The following is a 26,580-nucleotide window of genomic DNA, read 5'->3' on the forward strand; positions in this document are numbered from 1 at the left end:
TGAAGTTCTCACTCAGAACAGTTTGACCTGATTTACCTTTAAAGATCATTTCAGTGCCGTCTATGGATGACTGTCTAACTACGGAAGGGCGATATAGGACACCCTTACTTCATAGTTATTATTATTATTATATATTTCCCCCCATTCTGGATAGTTTGATCTGTTCATTTTATGAAGGACGATTTGTTTTGTTTCTGTAATAATTTACTGGGAAGCAGAGGCTCAGTGGTAGAGCAGGGTTTTACAATAACCGGAAGGTCGCTGGTTCGATCCCACCTCCTCCCTAGTCATCGTTGTGTGTCCTTGGGCAAGGAGCAATTTCCCCATTGTGGGACTAATAAAGGTTTCTTAATAAAGCAAAACTTCAAAAGAAATGAACACAAACGTGTGTATTTGTACAGCAGTCTGTCGACCTACTCAGAGGGTAGTCAACTTAGGGTTAAGTGTTAACCTCACCCTCATCAGCTTGCTGCCACAGGGTGGGATTGAACCACCGACCTTGTGGTTACTGAGCCACAGTAAACACTATAGAATTGGGCTGATCTGCAGCCGGGCTCGTTATTTGTATTTCTTGAAGATGAACAGACAGGACAGCTGCGCCCCCTGCTGGGAGGTCATGTCCGTCACAATCCACATAACCTTCTCCACTCTGCTGGAGCAGACGGAGCTCCTGATTGGCTGTAAAGTACAGCTAGAATCATGGAGACAGCAGAGAGGAAGAGGAGCGCTGTTTGGAGTTATTTCACAGCGACAGACGAGAAGAAGAAACTGCTACTTGTGAGGTGTGCAGGAAAGCGACCTGCCGCTGTGGAAACACAACTCATTTACACAAACATAAAGCAGCAGAGCCCAAAGCGGAGCTGCTTTATGTAAACAGAGGGAGGAGGAAGAGGCAGATCCCCAAACATGAACCAGAGACAGTGGTCACTGACAAAGGCTTTACTGCAAAACACTCATGAATATCCAGGTAGATGATTTAAAGAAGTGAAGGGTTAGATTGAGTAATCTGCAGCATGAATTAAAGGTGTCGTTCTGAGTGCTGTGATAAGACATGCAATTTTAGCAGAATGACTGAACAGTCATCATATCACCAGCTGAAATAAATCTTGTTTTTCTCAAATTCCAAAATACATCTAATAATGTAATTATATAAGTTTATATAATGATATGTATTTCAGTATGATTAATAGAATTATGCTTTGGTGATAACTGTTGAAGGATCTTTATTCTTCATATTTAGGCTCCATGCAGATATGTGTTAAACTTTTATAAAAGTATCTTAGTCGTGCTGTTTCACCTGCATGATTCACAAAGAGCCATGGCTGTCACAAGGAGCATCGCTGACATGATTGTGAAGTTAAAATTTCAAACTTATACAGTTCTGCACTTTTGTTTGCAGCTTGATTTACTTAACAAATGTTTCTTGTGTATTATTATTCTGCTAATCACGATAATCTATTTAAAGGCAAAAAATAATTATTTATGATCATGAAATTTCAAAGTAAAAGTATCGGTATCGGCGATACTGGCCCTGTTTTTACTTGGTATCGGATCGATACTGTCCACGGAAGTCTTTAGTGAAAGGCGGGAGATTTATCTGAAGAGAAACATGAGCGGACTGTCGGAGAGGCGCGGGGCCGGCGGGTCGTTCTCCGCCACACACTCCACGGTCACGGTTCCACTGACGCGGCACAACGTCAATATCTAAAATGTATATTTGATACTTTCTGGCGCGCATATATTCAAACATACGACCTCAGAAGTCTTTAGTGGATCATGTTTCACCTTAAACCAACACGTTTAAACAGGATTTGAAAAGATGCGCGCGGTGCATGATGGGCAGCGGGGCGTGGCTTTCCGTCCTTCAGTGTTTTGGTTTGTTAACTCGTCCGTTCAGCAAAATGGAACCAACAGCTACTTGGATTAATTAACCTAATAATGTGAAGTTAGATGAGGAACAAGTAAAAAGCCTTTGGAAGTGCTTCAGTGAAACTACGAGGTGCGACAGCGAGAGGTCCTCCTCCTGTTACTTCCGCGTTTTCAGGGAGCTTTTCTGTGCGCGGACTTATCCAAACATTCAGTCCAGCTCTGATGCACAGGAGAGCTGCTCAAACTAATCACACAGCCTCGCTCGTTATGAAGAACATGGACGTTGTTTCCTGCTTCATTCAGAGCCGCGCTGCTCTGGCTTCATTCTATGAATTACACATATTCTCGCGAGAGTTGCGGGACCACGAGATAATGACGTGTCAAATTCACACGTCACAGTAAAACTCTGGCTCTGGTCAAACTGCTGAACACGTTGGTTGCCTGGACCACAGAGTTAGGGCTACATTTAGTTAGGGTTCATTGTATCAGGTCATTAGTAATGATTTTTATTTTACCTTCAGTTACGTCAGTTTATCGGCTCCAGGCGTCGCAGTAAAAAGACATCTGGCAGTTTGGTTTCAACACAAAAGATTTATTTGTATCAGTGTTTCACACTCTCTGTAATAACCTGGAAAAATTACAAAAGTGAAATGATGGCATGGCGGCCATCATCATCATCTTCATCATCAGTCACGATCAGAATGTTAGAAGTACACAGACACATGGCAGTTTTGTGCAAAAACATCATCAATACTGGACAAGTTATAAAACAGTTAACATCAAACTGGCAGGTGACTGTAAAAGAGTCTGAAGTGCAGATTCATGCAGGTTCTATGGCACTGAGTTTATTCCACTTCATCACGCCACCCGTTGTTGTTAGAATCAGGCTGAAGCTGCAGGAAGGCGGCTCAGACGTTGGTCCACGGACATCCAAAGGACTGATTGGTGTTCAGTTCAAATATAAATATAGTTTCATATCTCCATATAAAAATAAGGCAGATCTTTGTTTCCAGAGTCTTTGATGTGCAGCTTGGTGTGTTTGGTTCCTACAGGCTGCAGAGCAAAGACCGAGCAGCGCCTGTAAAGTGTCTGTGTGCAGCTTCACTTCAGATGGCCTTGACGTCGATGAGGTGGCCGTGCTGCGCGCTCTGCCGGAGCGTCTTGATCCCCTGCAGCTTGCGACCGTGCAGCGTGAAGCGGGACCAGGCGGCCAGCTGGAGCAGGGCGCAGGTGATGGGCACAAACACCAGCATGTAGAAGCAGCCCAGGCGCAGAGGTGGAGTCCCTGAGCTGGAGGCAACGTCGGGGACGGACTCCTTCACTGGCTGCCTCTCAAAAATGTCATAACCTGCAGAGGAGAGCCCGGACATGAGTGAGACGCGTCCACACACAGAGGCTAACCTTTAGTAACGAGCTCCCCACCTGTGTAAGCACACAGCAGCCAGGTGCCGATGAGCGGCGCAAACGTCTGCCCTGGTTTGGTCAGCAGGGCGACCATCCCGAAGAGGAGAGCCGAGGCGGCCTGCTGACGCCGGTTCACCACAAAGTCCTCGTCCACCAGATCAGAAATCACCAGCTTCAGCAGTTTGCAGGTTCCCTCCGTGAACACGCGGTTACTGAAGATGGATGAGAACAGGGTTCTACTTCACACACTCGTTAACAGTTGGCTGAGGTTGTGCCACATTAAATACAAAACGCAGCAGCAGGTGATGCTGTGATCTGTCCCGGGTCTAAAGTCTAACACCTGGTTGGTAGCTCCTCCCCCTCTGCTCCGTGGCAGACGTGGCGAGCAGTCAGGAAGTGTTAAAAACAAGCAAACAAAAGCGCAGACTGTCACACATCTGAGCCCTGATGTGTGTGCCGGTGTGTGTGTGGCCATACCTAGCAATGAAAATGCACAGCAGATAAATGTGGTCAGCCCCTGCTAGCAGCATGGCCACGCTAAGTCCCAGCTTGAGCATAAAGAGCCAGCGGATAACCTGGTAAACGCCGAAGCGCTGGCACAGCGTCAGGAAATACAGGTTGTTCAGGTGGGGGGCAACGTAAGAGATGCCTGTGTGGGAGCAAAGCACAGGCACGTTAAATGATAGAGAACGGAAGCAGCAGGAAAACAAAGGAAAAGAACAAAAACAGGGAATGAAAATCATTCCGGGGCTGATCAGCTGTGCATTCTGACCCCGCTCTTCCTGACTACTTGGACCTGTGAGGGCTGAGTGAGCGCGTCTTACCCAGTAATAGAGAACCTGTGGAGGCAGAGATGCTGTCAGACAACAGGTGCTCCAGGAACAGAGGGAAGAAGTTGCTGTTGAAGTGGCAGTGAAACACCTGCAGAGGAGGAACATACACCCTGGTTGTAGTGAAGGCTTCCTGAAACAGTGACCACATGTTAGCTCACATCCCACCTGGACCAGGTTCATCGAGACAAACCACATGAAGTTCCTCTGTCTGGACAGCTGCTTCAGATACTGTCCGACGGTGACGGGTTTTTCTGGGTGTGTAAGCGGAGCGTGGCCGACACTCAGCCTGCAAGAGAAGGAGACGGTCAGACAGGAGAAACGACAGCTGAAGCAGACATCCTGTCTCCATCCTCACTCTTTCAAAGCTGCCCCCTCGTCTTGTTTGGGACGGAGCTCCATTCTGAAGCGCCGCTGTAACATCCGGGACACCAGGAAGAAGCCCAGGATGGAGAAAGCTGCCAGAGTTACACAGAAGAGGCGGAAGGAGAAGAAGTCCTCTTTGTCCCAGAAGGAGTAGGACAGGAACACAGAGAGGGAGCCCAGAGCGCTGAACACCGAGCAGTGGAAGTTAAGGCGCGTGCGGTCGCTGGCGGACACGGCGAGGTCGGCCAGCAGGGCGCTGTGGTGCAGGTCCACCATGGTGAGAAAGCCATCATACAGGCACAGGCACAGCAGGAACTGCAGGCCGGGCCTCGCCCACGCCACCCAGAATGCCAGGAAGGACAGCGAGAAGAGGGGGCCGCCGGTGGCGAGGGCCTTCAGGCGCTTCAGCACCACCTCCGGAGACGTGATCTGAGCGCCCGACCTGGAACCAAACACAAGAGACGCTTCAGAAACCTGCTGCTGTCCAAGAACAAAGACAGAAAGCAGTCACAGCACACAGAGAGGCAGGCACAGATGGCAGCTCCTGATTGGCCGAGCGTGTTGACATCACTGCAGCTGATAGCAGATTCTTCCCTGAGATGCCGGGCGTGCATGTGTGATGTGTGATGTTGGTGTCAGGGGTGAGAAACAAAGTGACGGAGGGAAGATGGAGACACTCACTGAGGAGAGCTGAGGAAGGAGCGGTCGCTGAGCCAGCCGAACAGAGGGTCGTTCAGGCTGTTCCAGAGGAGGAACACCGTCTGTGGAGCAGCAGAGGGCCAGCGTGTTACAACCAGCAGCCAATAACTGAGGCTGCAGGGAGCTCCGTGTGCGCCCCCTACAGGCCTACCATGGCACACAGATGCACTCAGAACTGTAAGACCTAAGAACAGAGTCCAGGTCTTCTTTGCACTCACCTCTCCCACCCAGAAGGAGACTTTATCAATCTTGTAGACAGACACGAACGTCTCCACATAATAAAGCAGGAACACGTTGTGGAGGATGGAGGTGAACAGGGCCAGCGAGCCGTAGAGCACCGCAGTAGAGACCAGGCCCTGCCAGCAGCCCCAGACGCTCCGGCCCATTCTGACGTCTCAGTCGCTGTGCTGCGTCTCTTCTCTGAGCCAAGCTGCAATCATCTCACGGCCTGGCTGCCCGGGGTCACCGCCTCATTGTAGCCTGCGAAAGGACAGTTGGACATTTTTAACCAGACGTTCCTGCTGCATCCACCAAGTGAACCTCAGCGAGCCAAAAGAATATCAACATTCCTGCCGCTCTGTCCACAGAGCCTGAGCTTCTGTGGACAGTGAGTACTCATTACAGGCTGTGGGCACACACCCAGCCCTGTGTGTGTGTGTGTGTGTGTGTGTGTGTGTGTGTGTGTGTGTGTGTGTGTGTGTGTGTGTGTGCCACTCCTCAGACACTGATCTCACTGTCCCCATAAAAAGGCCACAGAACAAAAGAGAAGTCATGTGAACCTCTTTACAGGCTCAGGCGTCACATTCAGCACCGACCTGAGACAGAACATCAACGTCAGAGACAAAGACCAGCTCCTGTGACACACACACACACAGACACACACACAGACACACACACACACTCCTCAGGAGAAGAACTCACTCTACAGCTTCACACCACAGGCTCTGACTCGCCCTCATCTAGGAGGGAAGGACCTGCAGCTTGGTCCCCTTTATGAAAGTAAACCGCGCTCCTATCAGATCCAGGTGCTGAGGCGGCTCTATCACATCTCTGACACAGATGTATCTCACCGTATCAGCAGGGTCTGCTTGGTGGAAGGCAACAGGCCGAGACAGCATCTACAGATATCCCATTCAGGTCCACTGAGCCGGGAACACCCGTGGGGCTCAGCGCCCCCCTGAAGGACCCACCTGAGCTGAGCATGCGTCACTTGTTGCACAATTAAACTTTATAAACTAGTCAAATCCGCAGAAAGAGACGCGCTGACCGTGTGCGGGCAGCTGGACGGAGAGCTGCTGAGGCGGCTGCAGGAGAAACACCCAGAGACCGAGAGACTTCCCGGTAATAAAAACATGGCGCTGCTTCCTAAGAATCAACCAATTAGCTCATCAATAACTAACTTATCAGCGGGTTGACAAACTGAACGTGTTCGACTTACACTATCAGTCATATCGAACACAGCAGCTGATCGACTAGAATCTTCTTATGACTGAAATATAATTTAACGCCCTGCTGCTAACAGCTAGCACTGGCTAGCCTTATTAGCTGCTAGCGGCTAGCTGGTTACCGACAGCAGGCTGTTTGACCGGAAATAAACCAACCTACCAGCAGCGCGTCCACAAAGGGCGCCGAGAGGAGCCACGTACCGACGACCGGAGCCGTTCACCGGGCAGGCTGCAGCGCGTGTGGGTCGGTGGGACGTTAAACGGAACCAGCTGTGCCTCACACAGACCACGTCATGACGGCTACAGTCGGTTACTCACGGCGGTGACGTCGGTAGTCGGTTTGTAGAGGTTTACCAGCAGACAGACGGCGGGGAGGACCAGCGCCACCCAGCGGCCACGACCCGGAAGTACAACAATGAATACATGGATGGCTGATATAAAATCGATCATCACTTTCTAATCACTTTATTTATAGAGGGTCAGGGTTATCATTACACATAAAGACACACAGAGACATATAAAGACACACAAAGACACACAGAGACATATAAAGACACACAGAGACATAAAAGACACATAAAAAGACACACAAAGACATATAAAGACACACAAAGACACACAGAGACATAAAAGACACATAAAAAGACACACAAAGACATATAAAGACACACAAAGACACACAGAGACATAAAAGACACATAAAAAGACACACAAAGACATAAAAGACACACAGAGACACACAAAGACACACAGAGACACACAAAGACATAAAAGACACACAAAGACACACAGAGACATATAAAGACACACAAAGACACATAGAGACACACAGAGACACATAAAGACACACAGAGACACATAAAGACACACAAAGACACACAGAGACATATAAAGACACACAGAGACATAAAAGACACATAAAAAGACACACAAAGACACATAGAGACACACAAAGACATAAAAGACACACAGAGACACACAAAGACACACAGAGACACACAAAGACATAAAAGACACACAGAGACACACAAAGACATAAAAGACACACAGAGACACACAGAGACACACAAAGACATAAAAGACACACAGAGACACACAAAGACACACAGAGACATATAAAGACACACAAAGACACATAGAGACACACAGAGACACATAAAGACACACAGAGACACATAGAGACACACAGAGACACACAAAGACATAAAAGACACATAAAAAGACACAGAGACACATAAAGACACACAGAGACATATAAAGACACACAGAGACACATAAAGACACACATAGACACACAGAGACACACAAAGACACATAAAGACACACAGAGACACATAAAGACACACAGAGACACATAAAGACACACAGAGACACATAGAGACACACAGAGACACACAGAGACACAGAGACACACAAAGACACATAAAGACACACAAAGACATAAAAGACACACAAAGACATAAAAGACACACAGAGACACATAAAGACACACAGAGACACACACAGACACGTGTCATTGTGTTTATATAACTCTACAAGATTCACAAGCGTGCAGCACAAAAACAGTTAGTGTGTAAAGAGCCTAGATTTAAACTGCTCTGGATGATTGTGCATCCACTTTGTGTCCAGCAGGGGGCGCTCACACACTGAAAGACAGCAGGGGGCACCTTAAAAGCTTCATAATCATAATATTTATAAAGAAGTGTGCAGCTCTAATGTGACAGGACAGAGACGGGCTGAGCCAAATACACACGTTACATTCAGAAAGGATTCATTTAGAGTGTGTGTGTGTGAGTGTGTCTGTGTGAGTGTGTGTGTGTGTGTGTGAGTCAGTGGTGGGGGGAGCCTCCCTCTGATCTCTGGGTATCTGCAGCAGCAGCAGCAGCAGCTCGGCGCTCCGTCGCGTGGAGGACATCTCGGACTCGCACCGAGTGGATTTCAGAGGACAGATCACGCAGGTGAGTGGCTCCCTTCAGTCTCTCCGCGCGCTGTCTGTGTGTCTCCCACCTTTCCCCCACTCTCCGCACGTGAGCCCTCACTCAGGTGAAGGTGAGCGCGCGCTGCTGTTTTGCTGCAGTCCTGGTCGGACAGGTGCGCATGGGTGGAGGTGCTCGGTGCGCAGCGCGCGTGGACTGCTCGTATTGTTAAAAGTGAAGTGAAGCGACAGGAGGAGGAGGAGGAGGGCTCCGAGGGGGGAGCAGACACGCAGCAAAACTTTAAACTGATCCGTGAGATTCAGCAATACCGGTAATGATCGATTAATGTGCTCCTAATCAATGCTGCGCTGGTGAAAATAGTTCAGACTCAGAACCGCTGCATTCAGACTGTGATCAGACAAATGAACCCACTGTAGCATTAGTCATTAATGCAGCGTGGGCACAGTGGTGTGTGTTATTTTAAATACAGCTCAGTTTAACTGATTCTTAAAACAAAAGCTTTATTTGAACTTTATGAATAACATACAGAGGTTTAAAGTGCACATGAAGACACAGACCACAAACATGGCTCAGCTGATCCTCAGACAGGCTCTGTGCTCTCCCTCATTCACACTGATGCTGGAATATACCAGATTCAGTTTGACTTTGTGTCCCAGCTTTTCTCCTAATAGACTTTTCTGATTATTTCTCTTGTGTTCCATCCAGACGTTGACAAAGTGTCTGTATTAGAAAACTCTTTCTGTGTCATTTGATGTTAAAAGTAGAACACACATGTCTGCACCCCACTCATCCTACTGTGTGAGTAATCTCTCTATGGATGGAGCAGTGTGTGTGTTATAAGCATCTGTGTGTGTATTATAAACAGCAGTGTGTGTATGTGTGTGCGTTATAAACAGCAGCAGTGTGTGTGTTATAAACAGCAGTGTGTGTGTTATAAGCAGCAGTGTGTGTTATAAACAGCAGCAGTGTGTGTTATAAACAGCAGTGTGTGTTATAAACAGCAGTGTGTGTGTTATAAGCAGCAGTGTGTGTTATAAACAGCAGTGTGTGTTATAAGCAGCAGCAGTGTGTGTGTGTTATAGACAGCAGTGTCTGTGTTATAAACAGCAGTGTTTGTGTTATAAGCATCAGTGAGTGTGTTATAAACAGCAGCAGTGTGTGTGTTATAAGCATCTGTGTGTGTATTATAAACAGCAGTGTGTGTATGTGTGTGCGTTATAAACAGCAGCAGTGTGTGTGTTATAAACAGCAGTGTGTGTGTTATAAGCAGCAGTGTGTGTTATAAACAGCAGTGTGTGTTATAAACAGCAGTGTGTGTGTTATAAGCAGCAGTGTGTGTTATAAACAGCAGTGTGTGTTATAAGCAGCAGCAGTGTGTGTGTGTTATAGACAGCAGTGTCTGTGTTATAAACAGCAGTGTTTGTGTTATAAGCATCAGTGAGTGTGTTATAAACAGCAGCAGTGTGTGTTATAAACAGCAGTGTGTGTATGTGTGTGTTATAAACAGCAGTGTGTGTGTTATAAACAGCAGTGTGTGTGTTATAAGCAGCAGTGTGTGTTATAAGCAGCAGTGTGTGTTATAAACAGCAGCAGTGTGTGTTATAAACAGCAGTGTGTGTTATAAGCAGCAGTGTGTGTTATAAACAGCAGCAGTGTGTGTTATAAGCAGCAGTGTGTGTTATAAGCAGCAGTGTGTGTTATAAACAGCAGTGTGTGTGTTGTAAGCAGCAGTGTGTGTTATAAACAGCAGTGTGTGTTATAAGCAGCAGTGTGTGTGTTATAGACAGCAGTGTCTGTGTTATAAACAGCAGCAGTGTGTGTTATAAACAGCAGTTTGTGTTATAAACAGCAGTGTGTGTGTTATAGACAGCAGTGTCTGTGTTATAAACAGCAGTGTGTGTGTTACAAGCATCAGTGTGTGTGTTATAAGCAGCAGTGTGTGTGTTATAAACAGCAGTGTGTGTGTGTTATAGACAGCAGTTTGTGTTATAAGCAGCAGTTTGTGTTATAAACAACAGCTTGTGTTATAAGCAGCAGTGTGTGTTATAAACAGCAGTGTGTATGTTATAAACAGCAGTGTGTGTGTGTGTTATAGACAGCAGTGTGTGTGTTATAAACAGCAGTGTGTGTGTTATAGACAGCAGTGTGTGTGTTATAAACAACAGTGTGTGTTATAGACAGCAGTGTGTGTTATAAACAGCAGTGTGTGTGTGTTATAGACAGCAGTGTGTGTTATAGACAGCAGTGTGTGTTATAAACAGCAGTGTGTGCGTGTTATAGACAGCAGTGTGTGTTATAGACAGCAGTGTGTGTGTTATAAACAGCAGTTTTTGTTATAGACAGCAGTGTGTGTGTTATAAGCATCAGTTTGTGTTATAGACAGCAGTGTGTGTGTTATAGACAGCAGTTTGTGTTATAGACAGCAGTGTGTGTGTTATATGCAGCAGTGTTTGTGTGTTATAGACAGCAGTGTGTGTTATAAACAGCAGTGTTTGTGTGTTATAGACAGCAGTGTGTGTGTTATAAGCATCAGTGTGTGTGTGTTATAGACAGCAGTGTGTGTTATAAACAGCAGCGTTTGTGTGTTATAGACAGCAGTGTGTGTGTTATAAGCAGCAGTTTGTGTTATAGACAGCAGTGTGTGTGTTATAAGCATCAGTGTGTGTGTGTTATAGACAGCAGTGTGTGTTATAGACAGCAGTGTGTGTGTTATAAGCATCAGTGTGTGTGTTATAAGCATCAGTGTGTGTGTGTTATAGACAGCAGTGTGTGTGTTATAAGCAGCAGTTTGTGTTATAGACAGCAGTGTGTGTGTTATAAGCATCAGTGTGTGTGTGTTATAGACAGCAGTGTGTGTTATAGACAGCAGTGTGTGTTATAGACAGCAGTGTGTGTGTTATAAGCAGCAGTGTGTATTATAGACAGCAGTGTGTGTTATAGACAGCAATGTGTGTTATAGACAGCAGTGTGTGTGTTATAAGCAGCAGTGTGTGTTATAAACAGCAGTGTGTGTGTTATACACAGCAGTGTGTGTTATAAGCAGCAGTGTGTGTTATAAACAGCAGTGTGTGTGTTATAAGCATCAGTGTGTGTTATAAGCAGCAGTGTGTGTTATAAACAGCAGTGTGTGTGTTATAAGCAGCAGTGTGTGTTATAAACAGCAGTGTGTGTATTTGATCAATGATTCTGCCATCATAATGGAATATAAATCATCTGTTGATCTGTCACATTCTTAGTTCGGTGCTGTTAGTTACATTGGTTAACGTTCAGGATGCTGGATGAATGCTGTTGATCAATAGAGCTGAGTTTGTCCACAGCCTGATGTCTGTGTGGCGTGCTGTCCAAGCAGGTGTGTTTACCTTTCCCCATGCTCTATTAAGTGTGGCACACACACACACACACACACACAGATGACAGTTGTGTGCTTGCAGTGTGGGGGCAGCAGATGAGAAGAAGACAACAAAAGGTGTGTTCCTGGCAGAGCACTGATCAGAGACTCCTGCTGTGATGTCAGTCTGGTCAGTTTGTATGGCTGCTCCTCTGACCCCCTGTGATGCTGCTGCTCATGGTTCAGTCAAGTCAACTCACGTTAACAGATGCTGAGTGATGACAATGTTAGGATGAGTTTATCAGTGGGAATGAGATCATGTGATCGATACATGTCAATACATCTTCAGACTGATGTCCATCTAATGTCAGAATACACTGATTGATTAATCATGGACAATCAATCAATGATGCACACTGCCATCAAGCTGCAGATCTGATGCTGCAGCATGGTGATAGTCAGGAACTCCTCTGAGCCATAAACACATACAGTGTAGTGTTTCCTGGTGGCCTGTGTCTCCATCTCAGGTCATCTGACAGGTCAGCTTCACAGCTCAGCACCCACACTGCTAACAGAGAGGTCACCAGCCCCACACTGCTGCATGCTGGGAGAGCAGCAGGCCGGGAATCCTCCGGTGTCGCCGCGCTGCAGAGCAGGATTCACAGTGTTGACCCTGTGATCAGTGACAGAGCCTGAAGAGCGGGCAGCCAGCCGGAGATTGTGCTGATGGCACGGCGCCTAATCTGCAGATTATCCATCATGCTGCTCCAGTGTGCACACGGCTAATTAAGAGCTGGATCTTTGTGCTGCAGCACCACGTCACAGCGGGCGGTATTAAACTCAGAACTTTGTCAGGGCTCTTCATGCAGCAGCACCTCAGACACTCTCTGTGGCTGATTGGTTGTAATCAGAGTGTGACGATACGTATCAATAAGTCTCTGTGTCTCTGCTCCAGGCCGACACACAGTGTCTCAGTGAAGGATGTGTGATGTGAGACATGAAGCTCCGTCAGTCTGTTCGGCTCTTTCACTCTCTTTTCTTTCCCTTCACAGACACTTTCTGCTTCCTGTCGGGACTGAAGCTCGTCTGTGAACAACCTGAGAGCGGTGAGACGTGTGGACTCACACCTGTGAACATGGGTCAGCAGAGGCCAGTCCAGCCGGTCCTGCTCCTGCTGCTGCTCGGGATGCTGCTCAGCAGGCCGTCCCAGCTGTGGGCCTTCCCCTTTAGCCCGTCCCTCGACCTGGACGTCACTCCCAGGATGACGGTCTTCTCCAAAGGTGAGGGTATGGGGGGGGGGGACGAAGAACACTCCGTGATGAGAACTTGTGTTCTAGATGAGTCCGTGCACACACACGTGTACGCCCCCACCTCTGTGTCCTTATTTGGCGCTCGCCTCCTCCCCCCGCCGTTAAGGAAGTGGCACAGTTTCAGAAGTTGGCTCTGAATTCAGCTCCTCCATGCTCGGAGTTATTAATGGCCTCTCTCATGCCCTGTCCTAGATCACACGGCTCAGCAAACACTTCTAATGAAACAATAGACGGGAGGCCGCACACCTGAAAATACTGCTGAATGGCTGTTTCTGCACACAGTGGACACACATCATCACCACCTTTCCCCTCCCGTCACTGCATCAGAGGTGTGAAGGGAACCCCGACTCTCGCCCCTCCACCCTCTCCCTGTCCTCCTCCTCAGGCCTCTGAGGACGGGTATTATTAGCGGCCGGCTCTGCGGTGCAGTGTCAGAGCGGCTGCTCACAGTGTTGCAGTGTGGGATGATACTCGGGAGGAAGCTGCGAGCTGCCTTCTTAAGCAGAGAGCTCAGGCTGATGATGCTCTGTCAGAGCTGGCTCTGAAGAGTTCATCAGAGTGGTGGGTTCATTAGGCCTCCTTGAAGCCGGCGGCACCGTGGCTCTCCGGTGTTCTGGCCTCAGGGCTGCTGTGCTGTAGCTCCACCCTCACAGGAGTGTGTGTGTCTTTGGCCCCAGCAGGAAGTTGTCCTTGACCTACTTCCTGATCATCAGGGAAAGCATGTGAGTGCATGTCAGAGTGCAGCCTGTGCACGTGTGTCAGCATGCATTTCATCAGTCTCACAGCCCCCTGTGTGTGTGTGTGGGAGGCTGTTTGGACATGCATGTAAAACACTCCGTCAGGCAGCGCCCGCCTCACCGATGTGTGTGAGGGGGTGCTGAGTCCTTTACAGAGAGCTCTGCTGCCTGCACGAGCTGCTCTATAACCAAACTACCTCTATGTACATGTGAATGTTCCATCACTGTACAGAGCTACAGCTGTTGCAGTGTGTCTGTGTGTTGTTGAGACCTGGTTAAAGCCTGTGAGGTCTGCGTCCTGCCACCAGACCTGAAGTAATGCTGCTGTGAAATATTGATGCACTGTAAGCTGTCTGCTGACACACTGAGCGGGTTCCTGCTGGCTCCAAGTGCTGTTGTTGTTGTTGTTGTTGTTGTTGTTGTTGTTGTTGTGATGATTTACTCACCATCCACTCAGATAAGGCTGAAGCTGTTGAACTCCTCGATCTTAGAGGACAGCATTTGTTGTGTTTGGTGTCTGTGGGGACATTGCATGTGTTGGACACTTGGACCCACAGAGACCTCAGGACGCTTTGATCACGTCCTGCTGCTGATGTGAGGCTGACAGGGATTCACTGATAACAACCAGCAGGACCTGGAGGAGCACTGTGTGTGTGTGTGAGCCTGTGTGTGTGTGTGTGTGTGTGTGAGCCTGTGTGTGTGTGTGTGAGCCTCTGTGTATGTGTGTGTGTGTGTGAGCCTGTGTGTGTGTGTGTGTGTGTGTGAGCCTGTGTGTGTGTGTGTGTGTGTGAGCCTGTGTGTGTGTGTGTGTGTGAGCCTGTGTGTGTGTGTGTGTGTGTGTGAGCCTGTGTGTGTGTGTGTGAGTGTGTGTGTGTGTGTGTGAGAGCCTGTGTGTGTGTGTGAGTGTGTGTGTGTGTGTGTGAGTGTGTGTGTGTGTGTGAGCCTCTGTGTGTGTGTGTGAGTGTGTGTGTGTGTGTGTGTGTGAGCCTGTGTGTGTGTGTGTGAGTGTGTGTGTGTGTGTGAGCCTCTGTGTGTGTGTGTCTCTTCTGAGATGAAAGTCTTCCCTCTCCTCCTGCTCTGTCTCCCTGGTGGAGCGGAGGCCCGGTGAAGGTTTGGCTCTGACACTAACTCTAAAAACGGCGTTGTGTCGCTGCCAGGGTTTCTGTGTGAGGACGTAATACAAACGAGTGATTTCTGTGACATTTGTGCTCATAATCAAAGCGAGATCATTCAGATAAATCAGCCAGTGTAGTAGAGCTACTGCCAGAAACCACTCACATGCTGAATGGGCCGAGCCGCTGAGCGGTGGGTCACAGAGCGCAGTGTGGACTGGATGCTCACTGCTGCAGAAGAGGTGAACCTCCAGTGGAAAGCAGCGTGAAGGCCACTGACTGTCAGGCGTGTGTGTGCTTACATAATGCAGCCGTGACTGTGTAAAGAAACACAGATTATATAATGTGGACCCACAGCTGACAGCTCTGACACTGTCTGAAGGACTTAAGTCAGGCTCTGCTTCCAGCGTTTGTCCCCAGATATTCTCATCAGCACGTGTGTGTGTGTGTGTGTGTGTGTGTGTGTGTGTGTGTGTGTGTGTCACATGCTCTCCATTGTGAGTCCAGTGACCAGTGAGTCACACAGAAAGTCACACACACTCCAACAACTCACACACAAACAGACAGTGGATTTACAGAGTACAAACATGTCTGAGCACATTCTGGCAGCGCCACCTGCTCAGTGTGGGCGCACACACACACACACACACACACACACACACACACACACACACACAGACACACACACAGATCTGACTCACAGACAGAGATGTCTTCACTCTCTCTGATGATGGTGAAACAAGTGTGAAGTCAGAGTGTGAGGAAAAACTGATGGTGTTCTGACCTCTGTACACACACACACACACACACACACACTTACAACAGGTAAACAGTAAATAGAAACCAGCCAGCAGCCTCAGAGGGTCTCTGGCACACCTCAGCGCTCTGTTTACTTTCCACATTGAGTTCGCACCAAATCACATCATGTGTGTGTGTGTGTGTCTTCAGTGTGTGTGTGTGTGTGTGTGTGAGCTGTATGAAGTCAGATGGTTGTGTAGAGGTTTTGTACTTCCTGTCTGTGTGTTAGTATTTTCCTCCACATGCTCACGTGTGTGTGTCTTCAGTGTGTGGCGTTCACTCGGCCGTCACTCGTGAAGGTCGCTGCGCCTCGGTGGCCTCGGGGCCGGGGACACGCAGCGCCCCCGCTGTCCTTCTCGCTGCGGCTCTGCTGTTTTTATAAGAGAGAAACGAGGCTTCCTCTCAGCTGACTCACGAGGCCGCAGGTTCTCTTACTTTAAACATGACTTCACAGAATGCAGTGTTCTCATTAGAGGGCGCTGTGCGTCGCTGTGTGTGTGATGGGGCTACCTGTGTGTGTGTGTTACCCTGCTGTGTCACCCACCCTTCACATGAACCGCCCTGACGTGTCCTGACCTTCGGCAGCATCAGAGGAGCTCGGTGACGCTGGCTCTGTGTTGATGCTGTGATCATACACCACAAACAAACCATAAGACCGAATAATCAGCTTTTAGAACGGATCCCGCTGACCTCCTGACCTCTGTGAGGCTGCGCCGGAGTCATCTCGGTGCTGTTTGGAGTGAAGACAGAGCTGCTATGATAGCACTGACCTGTGCCGGCCTGGCTCTCAGGGCCAGGACCAGGAGGGAGGAAGTGGGACACGCTGCAGCCTGACTCAGCCTGTGGTCCTCTGTCATGTCCATGTGACACACAGACAGTCATGTGGGGAGGAAGACGCCTCCATGTGATGCTGGGGAACTCTACTGGTTATTGTTGTGTTAACATGCAGAGAGACTCACTGTCCACACAGTCAGCACCGGTTCTGATGATGATTTATTGTTGTTGTAAACTTTGTGTCAGACCTCAGAGAACCTGTTGTATGCTAGCCGGCTCATCTGTCTGTGAGGATCGCCTCGCTGTTGGAGCCAGCCTCTAGTGGACACCGGAGGAACTGCAGTTTGGGGCTTCATTTCTCAGCTGCTTGATCTCAATTGCTTCATTAGGCGCCCCCTACAGTCTCAGAGGGAAATTCACACCTTTAAGACGTCTGACTCAAACAAACAAACAGCAAGTGGATAAAACATGAATACTCAGCTCAGGGGGAGTCGGGGGAGTCGGGGGTGCTGTGCTGAGACCTTCAGCGTCCTGTTGTTCTTTGATGACAGAATCAGAATCAGAATCAGAATCATGTTTATTGCCATGTAAGTGAAGGGGGTTCACATTACTAGGAATTTGCCTTAGTGATTGGTGCATACAAAGAACATATAACAATTAACATGCAATAAGATAAAAGCTGTTCTCTCTGCATTCTTCTCTGTGTCAGGTTTACTTCTCAGACATTAATCAGAGCACAGAGGCAGCTCATCCACAGCCCAGGAGGAGACCATGTCCTCCTTTCCTCCGCCTCTCAGCAGCAGAGCGACCTGCCCCCGTTTCCGAGCTGCATTCACACGTCTGTGCAGCAGGACAGTTATTATGTCTCAAAGACCGAGCATCAGTCCCTGAAAACACCCAGTTTACTTTGAGGTCCCAGTGTTTGGCCCACTTACTGTCACACACAGCGGTGGTGATGATGATGATGATGATGATGATGTGACTTGGCAGTACTGGGGCACGATTCCTGCTGATGCCCTGAAATGTTGCCTCCCCGTGCCCCTTCCCCACTTCCTGCCTCCTCAGGAATCACTCCAGCGCCCCCCCCACCATCCAGATCTGTGGCAGAGCCCCACACTGGGCACGCTCACTGTGTGAGAGACTCGGGCTGCTCCTGCAGGCTGTGGGTGGAGAACGGGCTTGTTGGTAGATTTCAGAATCAGAAATACTTTGTTAATCCCAGGGGGGGATGGCTTCCACACAGAGCTCCTCTCTCTCTCGGCTTGTCCTCCATCTTGTCCTCCATCTTGTCCTCCATCTTGTCCTCCATCTTGTCCTCCATCTTGTCCTCCCTTCCTTTAGCCTGAGCTGATCCAGAAGTGTCAGAAACTCTTAGAAGGTAAATAAAGAAAAGATAAAACGGTGTGGGTTGTGTTTGTGTATGTGCTGGGCTTCCACCCTCCAGGTGGAGCCGGCCCTCTGGTCTGAGCCTCAGAGGAGACGCCTGCATCATTAACCCGTCGCTCTGCCTCTTCACAGGTCTGACGGGCTGCGTTCGTTTCACCGGCTCGTCTCAGAACTACAGCGCGCTGCTGCTGGAGCAGGAGGCCGGGCTGCTGTACGTGGGAGGCAGAGGAGCTCTGTTTGCTCTGAACACCTCCAACATCTCCACAGCTGCACACCTCACGGTGAGTGTCGGCCACGCCTCCTGGCAGCAGGGCGCCTCCCGGTTCCTCAGAGCACTAATGATAGCTTTAAGCAGACTGAACCAGTCCCTTTGTGTTCTCCAGGTCTTCTGTGTGAGCTCACCTCCTTATTACCCCCCATTGTTTGCAGATTGACTGGGACGCCTCGCCTGAACAGAAGAAGCAGTGTCTGAATAAAGGCAGAGACAATCAGGTACACTCCCAGCACATAGTCCTGAGGCGTGGGTCATCCTGGCTCACCTGGTTCCTCTGTGTGTGTTTCCCTCTGCAGACCGAGTGCTACAACCACATCCGCTTCCTGCAGCGCTACAACGAGACTCACCTGTACGTGTGTGGGACCAACGCCTTCAGGCCGCTCTGCGCCTACATAGTAAGAGACAGACACTCACACACCTGTAGGAGACAGAGGAGGAGTGAAGACCTGTGTGTTCTGTTTCAGGACGCAGAGCGCTTCAGCTTGTCCTCGGGCTTTGAGGAGGGCAGAGACAGGTGTCCGTTCGACCCAGCCAAAGGATACACCGGCCTGCTCGTAGGTATGTCAGCGTGATGTGAGCGTGCTCAGAGAGGAGCATCTCCGCCATGCTGACCAGCACTCATTCATCTGCTTCTCCCGTCATGTGCTGCTCAGATGGTGAGATGTTCTCCGCCTCTCAGTACGAGTTCCGCAGCTCGCCGGACATACGCAGAAACTTCCCGTTCCCCACCCTGAGGACGGAGGAGGCCCCCACCCGCTGGCTTCTGGGTAAACAAACCAACACTTGTTTTATCAGACGACACAAAGAATAAAAAGTGTGACTGCAGCTCTGACTGATGAGTCATTCTGTAGTTTCCAAGGAGACACATGGCAGGCTGCTAATAGGTCTGTGTGTGTGTGTGTGTGTGTGTGTGTGTGTGTGTGTGTCTGTGTGTGTCTGTGTGTGTCTGTGTGTGTGTCTCTGTGTGTGTGTGTCTGTCTGTGTGTGTGTGTCTGTGTGTGTCTCTGTGTGTCTCTCTGTGTGTGTGTGTGTGTGTGTGTGTCTCTGTGTGTGTCTGTGTCTGTGTGTGTGTGTGTGTGTGTCTGTGTGTGTGTCTCTGTGTGTGTGTGTGTGTGTCTCTCTGTGTGTGTGTGTCTGTGTGTGTGTCTCTGTGTGTGTGTGTGTGTCTCTCTGTGTGTGTGTGTGTGTCTCTCTGTGTGTGTGTGTGTGTCTCTCTGTGTGTGTGTGTGTGTGTGTGTCTCTCTGTGTGTGTGTGTCTGTGTGTGTGTCTCTGTGTGTGTGTGTGTGTCTCTCTGTGTGTGTGTGTGTGTCTCTCTGTGTGTGTGTCTGTCTCTCTGTGTGTGTGTGTGCAGAGGCAGATTTCGTGGGCTCGGTGCTGATGAAGGAGAGCATCAACAGCTCCATCGGTGATGATGACAAAATCTACTTCTTCTTCACGGAGAGGAGTCAGGAGCAGATCGCCTACCCGAGCCAGACCAAGGTGTCCCGGGTGGCCCGAGTCTGCAAGGTGAGAGCCGGCGACTGACGGACACGTGTGTGTGACGTCGGGAAGGGTTGACAGAGTGATTACAGTGTGGGCGGGTGACGGTGTGCCGCCGGCCTCTGTCCTCTCCTTTACTTCCAGTGCTGAATGAAGCAGCGGCTCTCATCGCTGTTGCCGGGCAAAAAACCTCCACCTCCACCTCCACCCGCTGCCACCCTCTTTATTGCCATATCACCCTCCTCCTCCCCCGCTCTCTCCCCTCTCACCTCTTTTCACTCGCGATCAGCATCCTTGGTCTAGACAAGCATGCCCAGCAGCCACTGCTCAAGGCCTCTCTTCCTCCTACTCTCCTCCCTCCTCCTCCTCCTCCTCCTCCTCCTCCTCCTCCTCCTCCTCCTCCTCTCCTCCTCTCCTCCCTCCTCCTCCTCCTCCTCCTCCTCCTCCTCCTCCTCCTCCTCCTCCTCCTCCTCCTCTCCTCCCTCCCCCCCCCCCTCCTCCTCCTCCTCCTCCTCCTCCTCCTCCTCCTCCTCCTCCTCCTCCTCCTCCTCCTCTCCTCCCCCATGCTAGCTGTAGTTAGCCTCTCTGTCAGCCTCAGCTGTTCTTCGGCCTGTGTGAGCATTTGCCTGACTGAATGAGAGACAATAGAAATGGAGGGTGGTGCGTCAGGTGAGCGTCACTTATTCTGACCCTTCACAGCAGCTGTGGCTCCTCCGTCAGTGGGTGGATGTAGCTGTGGATCCATCATGTTGCGTGTTATTCTGAGGGACGTTCACAGGCTCCTCTCAGAATGAGGTGCTGTCAGTGTGATCACTCAGAGTGAACTAGGCCACAGCAGCAGCAGCACATGTGGAGCTGGCCCCCAGCTCGGCCCCGTGGCAGCCGCACAGATCCACAGATACCAGGAGGGCCTGGCAGCAGCCTCTGGCCTGGGCCCACTGACGACGAGCTGGTTCTGAGCTGTCGTCCTCTTCAGCCAATCGTGACCTATTTGTATAGAAAGCGGACAGGACGACATGAAAGGAGGTGCAGGAGCAGTGCTCTTAGAGTCTGAGCAGCTGCACACGTCTTTGTTCAGAGTGTGCATCGCGTCCCCACAGGCGCAGCTTCACAGAGCTGAGCCCACTGACCCTGACTGGACTCTGAGTGACAGTGATTGTAATCAGAGTTCTTCCACAGGGACAGCCGCGTCCTCTCAGCTCCACACCGAGCTACTGACAAATGAGTTCTTTCCAAATGCGGGGTGTTCTTTCAGCTCCTGTGGGAGGTGGGAGCAGGAGGTGGAGCTGTGTCTTCTGGTGGAAGCAGCTTTCACCTGTTGTTCCTGTGGTGATTGTGTCTGCTCCTCTCTCTGCAGACGGACTGGGGGGGTCAGAGGACGCTGCAGAGGAAGTGGACGTCCTTCCTGAAGGCCCGGATGGTTTGTTCAGTCCCAGAGTATGAGCTGCACCTCAACATCCTGCGAGACGTGTTCGTGCTGCGGGGCCGGGACGCTCAGAGCAGCGTCTTCTACGGAGTCTTCGGCCTGGAATGGTGAGCCGTGTCAAACACACACCTGCTGACAGCCGTCCTCTCTCTGGGGGACTTTAGTAGTTTGTAGTTTAAACGTGCTGCTTCTTTCCCTGCGGGGGCCATGTGATCAGTCCTCCTCGTGCACCTGTGTGGGCCGTGCATCAATGGTGAGTCTGACTCCTCAGCAGCTTCTGGTTTCACTCACCTGAAGCCTTTGAAGACTCACAAAGGACTCACAATGGACTGAGGAATGCGACGCAGACATGTTCCCCTCATTACTCACCCCCCGCCCCCTCAGGGATCAGGATTAAGGCTGGGTTCACACTGCCAGCTCCTGCTGCTGGACCTCTGTCCCAGGTGTCTCAGTGACGCCACGCCCACACGTCCATTCAGCACGAGCTGATCCGTGAGGCGAGCGTCCAGCTGTCAGGGTGGGACGTGAAATCTGATCTGATAATGAATCTTTCATTCTTCCAGGAAGAACATCAAAGCCTCTGCCGTGTGCCAGTACGCCTTCGCCGATGTTCAGAAGGTGTTCGACGGGCCGTACATGGAGGCGCAGGACTCAAAGTGGAGGGAGTACACAGGGAAAGTTCCAGAGCCGCGACCCGGATCTGTAAGACTCGTCTGTGCACACTCAGCTGTTAGAGTCCTGCAGGCAGTGATGTCACCCCTGTCCTCCTCTGCAGTGCATCACAGATCTGCACAGATCTCAGGGCATCAACTCATCCAGAGACCTCCCAGACAACGTCCTCACCTTCTCCAGGAGGCACCCGCTCATGGCCAAGCAGCTGCACCCCATCGGCGTGCGCCCGCTCATGTTCAAGAGGAGCGTCAACTACGTGAAGGTGGCCGTGCACAAGCAGCCGGGCCTGGACGGGAACACCTACACGGTTCTGTTCCTGGGAACAGGTGAGTTTCTGTCAGTGGATCTGCAGCTGCGCAGCGCTCACAGTGACAGGACGCCATCTTGGTTTTTTTTTTTTTTTAGATGACGGGTGGCTGCACAGAGCCGTGGACGTGGACGGAGACATGCACATCATAGAGGAGCTGCAGCTGTTTGACAAGCCGCAGCCCATCCAGAGCATGGTCCTATCATCAGTGCTGGTACACACACACACACACACACAGACACACACACGCAGACACACACACACACACAGACACACACACACACACAGACAGACAGACACACACACACACAGACACACACACACAGACACACACACGCAGACACACACACACAGACACACACACACACACAGACACACACACACAGACACACACACACACACACACACAGACACACACACACAGACACACACACACAGACACACACACACACACACACACAGACACACACACAGACACACACAGACACACACACGCAGACACACACACACAGACACACACACACAGACAGACAGACACACACACACACACAGACACACACGCAGACACACACAGACACACACACACACAGACACACACACACAGACACACACACACACACAGACACACACAGACACACACACAGACACACACACACAGACACACACACAGACACACACACACAGACTGACACTGACACACACACACAGACACACACAGACACACACACACACACACACACACACAGACTGACACACACACAGACACACAGACACACACACAGACACACACACACACACACAGACACACACGCAGACACACACAGACACACACAGACACACACACACAGACACACACACACACACACACACAGACACACACACGCAGACACACACACACACAGACAGACAGACACACACACACACAGACACACACACACACACACACAGACACACACACACACACAGACACACACTCTGCCCACACAGAGGCATGAACTCCAGTCTTTCCCCACAGAGGAGGATCTACGTCGGCTCCCACTCTGCGGTCGTGCAGGTTCCCATGTCCACCTGCCGCAGGTACACTTCCTGTTACGACTGTGTGTTTGCCAGGGACCCCTTCTGCGGCTGGGACGGCAGAGTGTGTGTGGACATATCTGCACGAACACAGAGGTGAGTGAGACACACTCACATCCATCACACAGGTGTCCTCACACCTTCGCTCTGCTGCCCCCAAGTGGTCAGAAACATTTGGAAAATCAGAAAATAACTTCTTAAATCAATGAGGCTGCACTCAGGCTGTGCCTCTCCTCGTTCGCTCTGCATGAGTGAGTAGCAGACATCTTAATCTGTGTTCCTGCTGCGGACTCATCAGCCTGTTTGACAGTGATCGTTGGATTAGTTCATCCAGCAGAATAAATATGAGCTGTGATCATCCTGTGAGTGTTCAGAGGTCTCCGTGTCTCAGCGTCTCCTCCTCTTCATCAAAGTCTTTAATTTTCCTCAAAACCTTTGTTTCAGGTCAAATCTAACGCAGGATATCCTGAGAGGGGTCAGAGGCTGTAAGGAGAACTCAGGAAACGGTGTGTTACACACACACACACACACACACACACACACACACACACACAGTGTTAAAGTGCTTATAAAGAGTGGAGTGATGGTGACCTTGGGGACCTGACCCCTGGCTCTCCTCTCTCTCTCTCTCTGTCTCGGTCCTCAGTGGTCCATCGAAGGCGCTCTGTGATGTCAGGTGACGACGTGTTGCTCCAGTGTGAACTGCGCTCCAACCTGGCGACCCCTCGCTGGACGCTGAACGGCAAAGAGCTGCAGGGATACGGCCTGAATTCAGGCTACCGTGTGGGCACAGACGGCCTCCTGATCATCGGGGCTCGCAGCCAGCAGAGCGGCACGTACCGCTGCTTCGCCGTGGAGAACTCGGTGTCGGTCCTGGTCTACCTTTACACAGTGAGGGTTCACACTGATCCGTACTTCCCTGTGGAGCCCACAGCCACCACCGTCCCCACCACAGTGTCCAGCCTGGCCGTGTTCTCCACCAGCAGCCCCACCGAGCAGCCCCTGCCCTCGCCCCCCGCCCCGCTGCCTCCGGGCCCCAAGCTGCAGACCTACAGGCACATGGAGGCCGTGTACATCTCTCTGGTGGCGGTGCTGGGAGGCCTCTGCCTGGTGCTGACTGTGGTGCTGCTTTATGTCAGCTTCTGCACCAGGCGGGCCCCTCACAATCGAAAGTTCTCCCAGCAAGGTCTGCAGGTCCTGGGAGCCTCTGAGAGGAAGAGAAGCTCACACCTGGAGCTGAAAACCATCTCCAGCCACTGCAACGGCCGCCACGGCCGCCGCTCCATCTCCGTGCCAACCTTCGGGGACCTGAGCGACAGCTTCCTGCAGATAGTTCCAGGCGAGGGACAGATGTCGCCGTGTAAAACGCCTCCCCCGGCCCCTCCTCTTCCCATGCCGCCTCCGCTTCCCAACATGGACTACGCCAACGGGCTGTCGGCCACGCTGCCCAGCGTGCTGCGGAAGATCAACGGGAACAGCTACGTGCTGCTGAGGCAGGCCGACCCGGAGTGCATGTCGCCGCTCTACCACTCCTTCACAGAGGAGCTCAACAGGATCCTGGAGAAGAGGAAACACACACAGCTGGACCTGCAGCCTGATGAAAGCTCCATCTAAGACTGCGTCCTCCGTCTGTGTCCCGCTCCTATTTATTTTGACCCGGTGGTGAGCTGTTGTGGGGAGAACCCGTCTGAAATGCTGCTGTTATTTACCCAGTGTCAGAGCACCTGCAGCTGATCTGCAGCTTCCTGCGTCTCCTGGTGATGGACCTACCTCAGTGTAGACTCTGGAGGCGTGTCCAAGATGGTGATCCGTCCAACGTGTCCTGTGTCCTGTTGGGACAGTGGTGGCCTGAACGTCCCGTTGGTACCTCTGTGAGCTGGTGAAGATGTGCTGCTGGGCCATCATTGATCCGGTGCATGAGAGCACAGACGGATCACGTCTCATGGGACGCCACCCTGTCCTCCCTCCTGTAAATACTGACGTCAGCGCTGTGTCGTGCCAGCTGGACGCCCTGCAGCACGTTACTTCCTTTAGCTCTGAGTTTAGCATAAGTTCATTTTGAAGTCAACATTTGGATCACACAATGAAACTGATGACGACACTTTGTACACACACACACACTCTCTGCGACCGAACCTACACACACACCATGTGCAGTGAAGGTGTGAAGCTTAATGCTGCAGTCTGTAGAGCTTCATGTTTAATCCGTGCATTCTGACATTAGATGGACACAAACTTCCATCCATTGACCATCGCTGCAGCTCTGGAGCAGATCATGAGGATTAAGGTCTCCACAGTTTGAGCATGGCGGCCTGCAGACACACACGGCGGCTGTCTGTCCACACTCTGTCCACACTCTGTCCACATGATGTATTTTTAGATTTTCTTTTCCGGGAGCAGCCATGTTTTGTAGCTCGTCCTTTGCAGTGGGAAAGCTGCTGCGTGGAGGAGACCTTCACACCTGCCAACGCCTCCCAGACACCTGCCCGGCGCACGGGGCCGAGCGAGCGGCGCTGTGATTAAACAGCACTGTGTAACTCATGACAGAGCGGTTTGTAAACGTGGAGCCCCGTGTGGACTCAGCAGCACAGCTCTGCGGTGACCGCAGTGTTTGGCTCACCTCCACAGGACAGGAGCTCGCTCTGTCGGCTCAGCAGGTACAAACAGCCACACAACGTTTGACCCGTTTGTCCTGGTGAATCAGGAGCAGAGGATGCAGGCGGAGGGCTCTCTGAGGGCTGTCGGCCCTCCTCTTCCTGGCTGCATCATGCAGCAGTGACAGTCTGCGTGTCTTCCTGTTTGTCCACATGGGACGGAGACATGTGCACACCGTGATCTGCATCAAACTCTCCTGACTATCCTTCCTGCTTCTCATCAGCCTCTCCACCCGCCTCTGCTGCCTCCTCTGATTCCCTGTCCCCACAGCATCACTCCTCTCCCTGCTCACATCCACACATGCTGAGTTTACACATGAGCCCAGACACACCTCTGCTGAGCTGCAGTCACACACACTGTCCAATTTAAAGGGTTAAACATTTGTAATGTGGGCCTGAGCTGCTTCAGTTCAAATAAACCTCCTCTCTGCTGCCTCATGCCTCACACTGTGTGTTATGTAGATCCTCGGCTGCAGTATTCTGAACTGTGATGTCATGCTGTTATTTTTGATTCGGGGGGGGGGGGGGGGGGGGGGGTTGTCATGAAGGAACACGTCTAACGTGTTGCATCCTGTTGTTCGGCTGGCGGCGGGTCCTCCTCTGAGAGCGCTTCATTTCCATCCACAGGACTGCGACAGGGCAGAGGTATGACACCAGCTCAGGCTCAGCAGCCGTCGCTTAGCAACAGCAACTTTATT

At 50.8% G+C, this 26,580-nt stretch overlaps 2 protein-coding genes across 6 annotated transcripts; one reads left to right on the forward strand and one right to left on the reverse strand.

Annotated features, from left to right (window-relative positions):
* Nucleotides 1-2,440: 2,440 nt before the first annotated feature.
* Nucleotides 2,441-6,967, reverse strand: mfsd13a (major facilitator superfamily domain containing 13A). Of its 2 annotated transcripts, none has more exons than XM_028407619.1 (9): nt 6,774-6,967; nt 5,387-5,648; nt 5,151-5,230; nt 4,462-4,911; nt 4,272-4,392; nt 4,098-4,194; nt 3,751-3,922; nt 3,292-3,485; nt 2,441-3,217 (listed from the first exon to the last, which is right to left on the reverse strand). In XM_028407619.1, exons 2-9 carry the CDS (start codon nt 5,552-5,554, stop codon nt 2,976-2,978), a joined length of 1,524 nt encoding a protein of 507 aa, XP_028263420.1. In that variant the 5' UTR covers nt 5,555-5,648; nt 6,774-6,967; the 3' UTR covers nt 2,441-2,975. The 2 variants fall into 2 exon arrangements, with proteins under 2 accessions (XP_028263420.1, XP_028263422.1); XM_028407621.1 differs by having other exon boundaries at nt 2,976-3,217; nt 6,815-6,965.
* Nucleotides 6,329-26,393, forward strand: sema4gb (sema domain, immunoglobulin domain (Ig), transmembrane domain (TM) and short cytoplasmic domain, (semaphorin) 4Gb). 4 transcript variants are annotated; one of them, XM_028407614.1, is made up of 16 exons: nt 6,329-6,509; nt 8,490-8,571; nt 12,931-13,158; nt 18,128-18,276; nt 18,425-18,487; nt 18,566-18,664; nt 18,734-18,827; nt 18,923-19,036; nt 19,622-19,776; nt 21,107-21,282; nt 21,739-21,877; nt 21,951-22,173; nt 22,253-22,368; nt 23,170-23,324; nt 23,673-23,734; nt 23,875-26,393. In XM_028407614.1, the coding sequence occupies exons 3-16, from the start codon at nt 13,014-13,016 to the stop codon at nt 24,840-24,842; spliced, it is 2,658 nt and encodes an 885-aa protein (XP_028263415.1). In that variant the 5' UTR covers nt 6,329-6,509; nt 8,490-8,571; nt 12,931-13,013; the 3' UTR covers nt 24,843-26,393. The 4 variants fall into 4 exon arrangements, with proteins under 4 accessions (XP_028263415.1, XP_028263416.1, XP_028263414.1 ...); XM_028407613.1 differs by lacking the exon at nt 6,329-6,509 and adding an exon at nt 6,919-7,020 and having other exon boundaries at nt 8,487-8,571; XM_028407616.1 differs by lacking the exon at nt 6,329-6,509 and adding an exon at nt 6,919-7,020 and having other exon boundaries at nt 8,487-8,571; nt 23,673-23,713.
* Nucleotides 26,394-26,580: the final 187 nt, after the last annotated feature.

Source organism: Parambassis ranga, chromosome 6, assembly GCF_900634625.1.
Source record: "Parambassis ranga chromosome 6, fParRan2.1, whole genome shotgun sequence".
Taxonomy (NCBI): domain Eukaryota; kingdom Metazoa; phylum Chordata; class Actinopteri; family Ambassidae; genus Parambassis; species Parambassis ranga.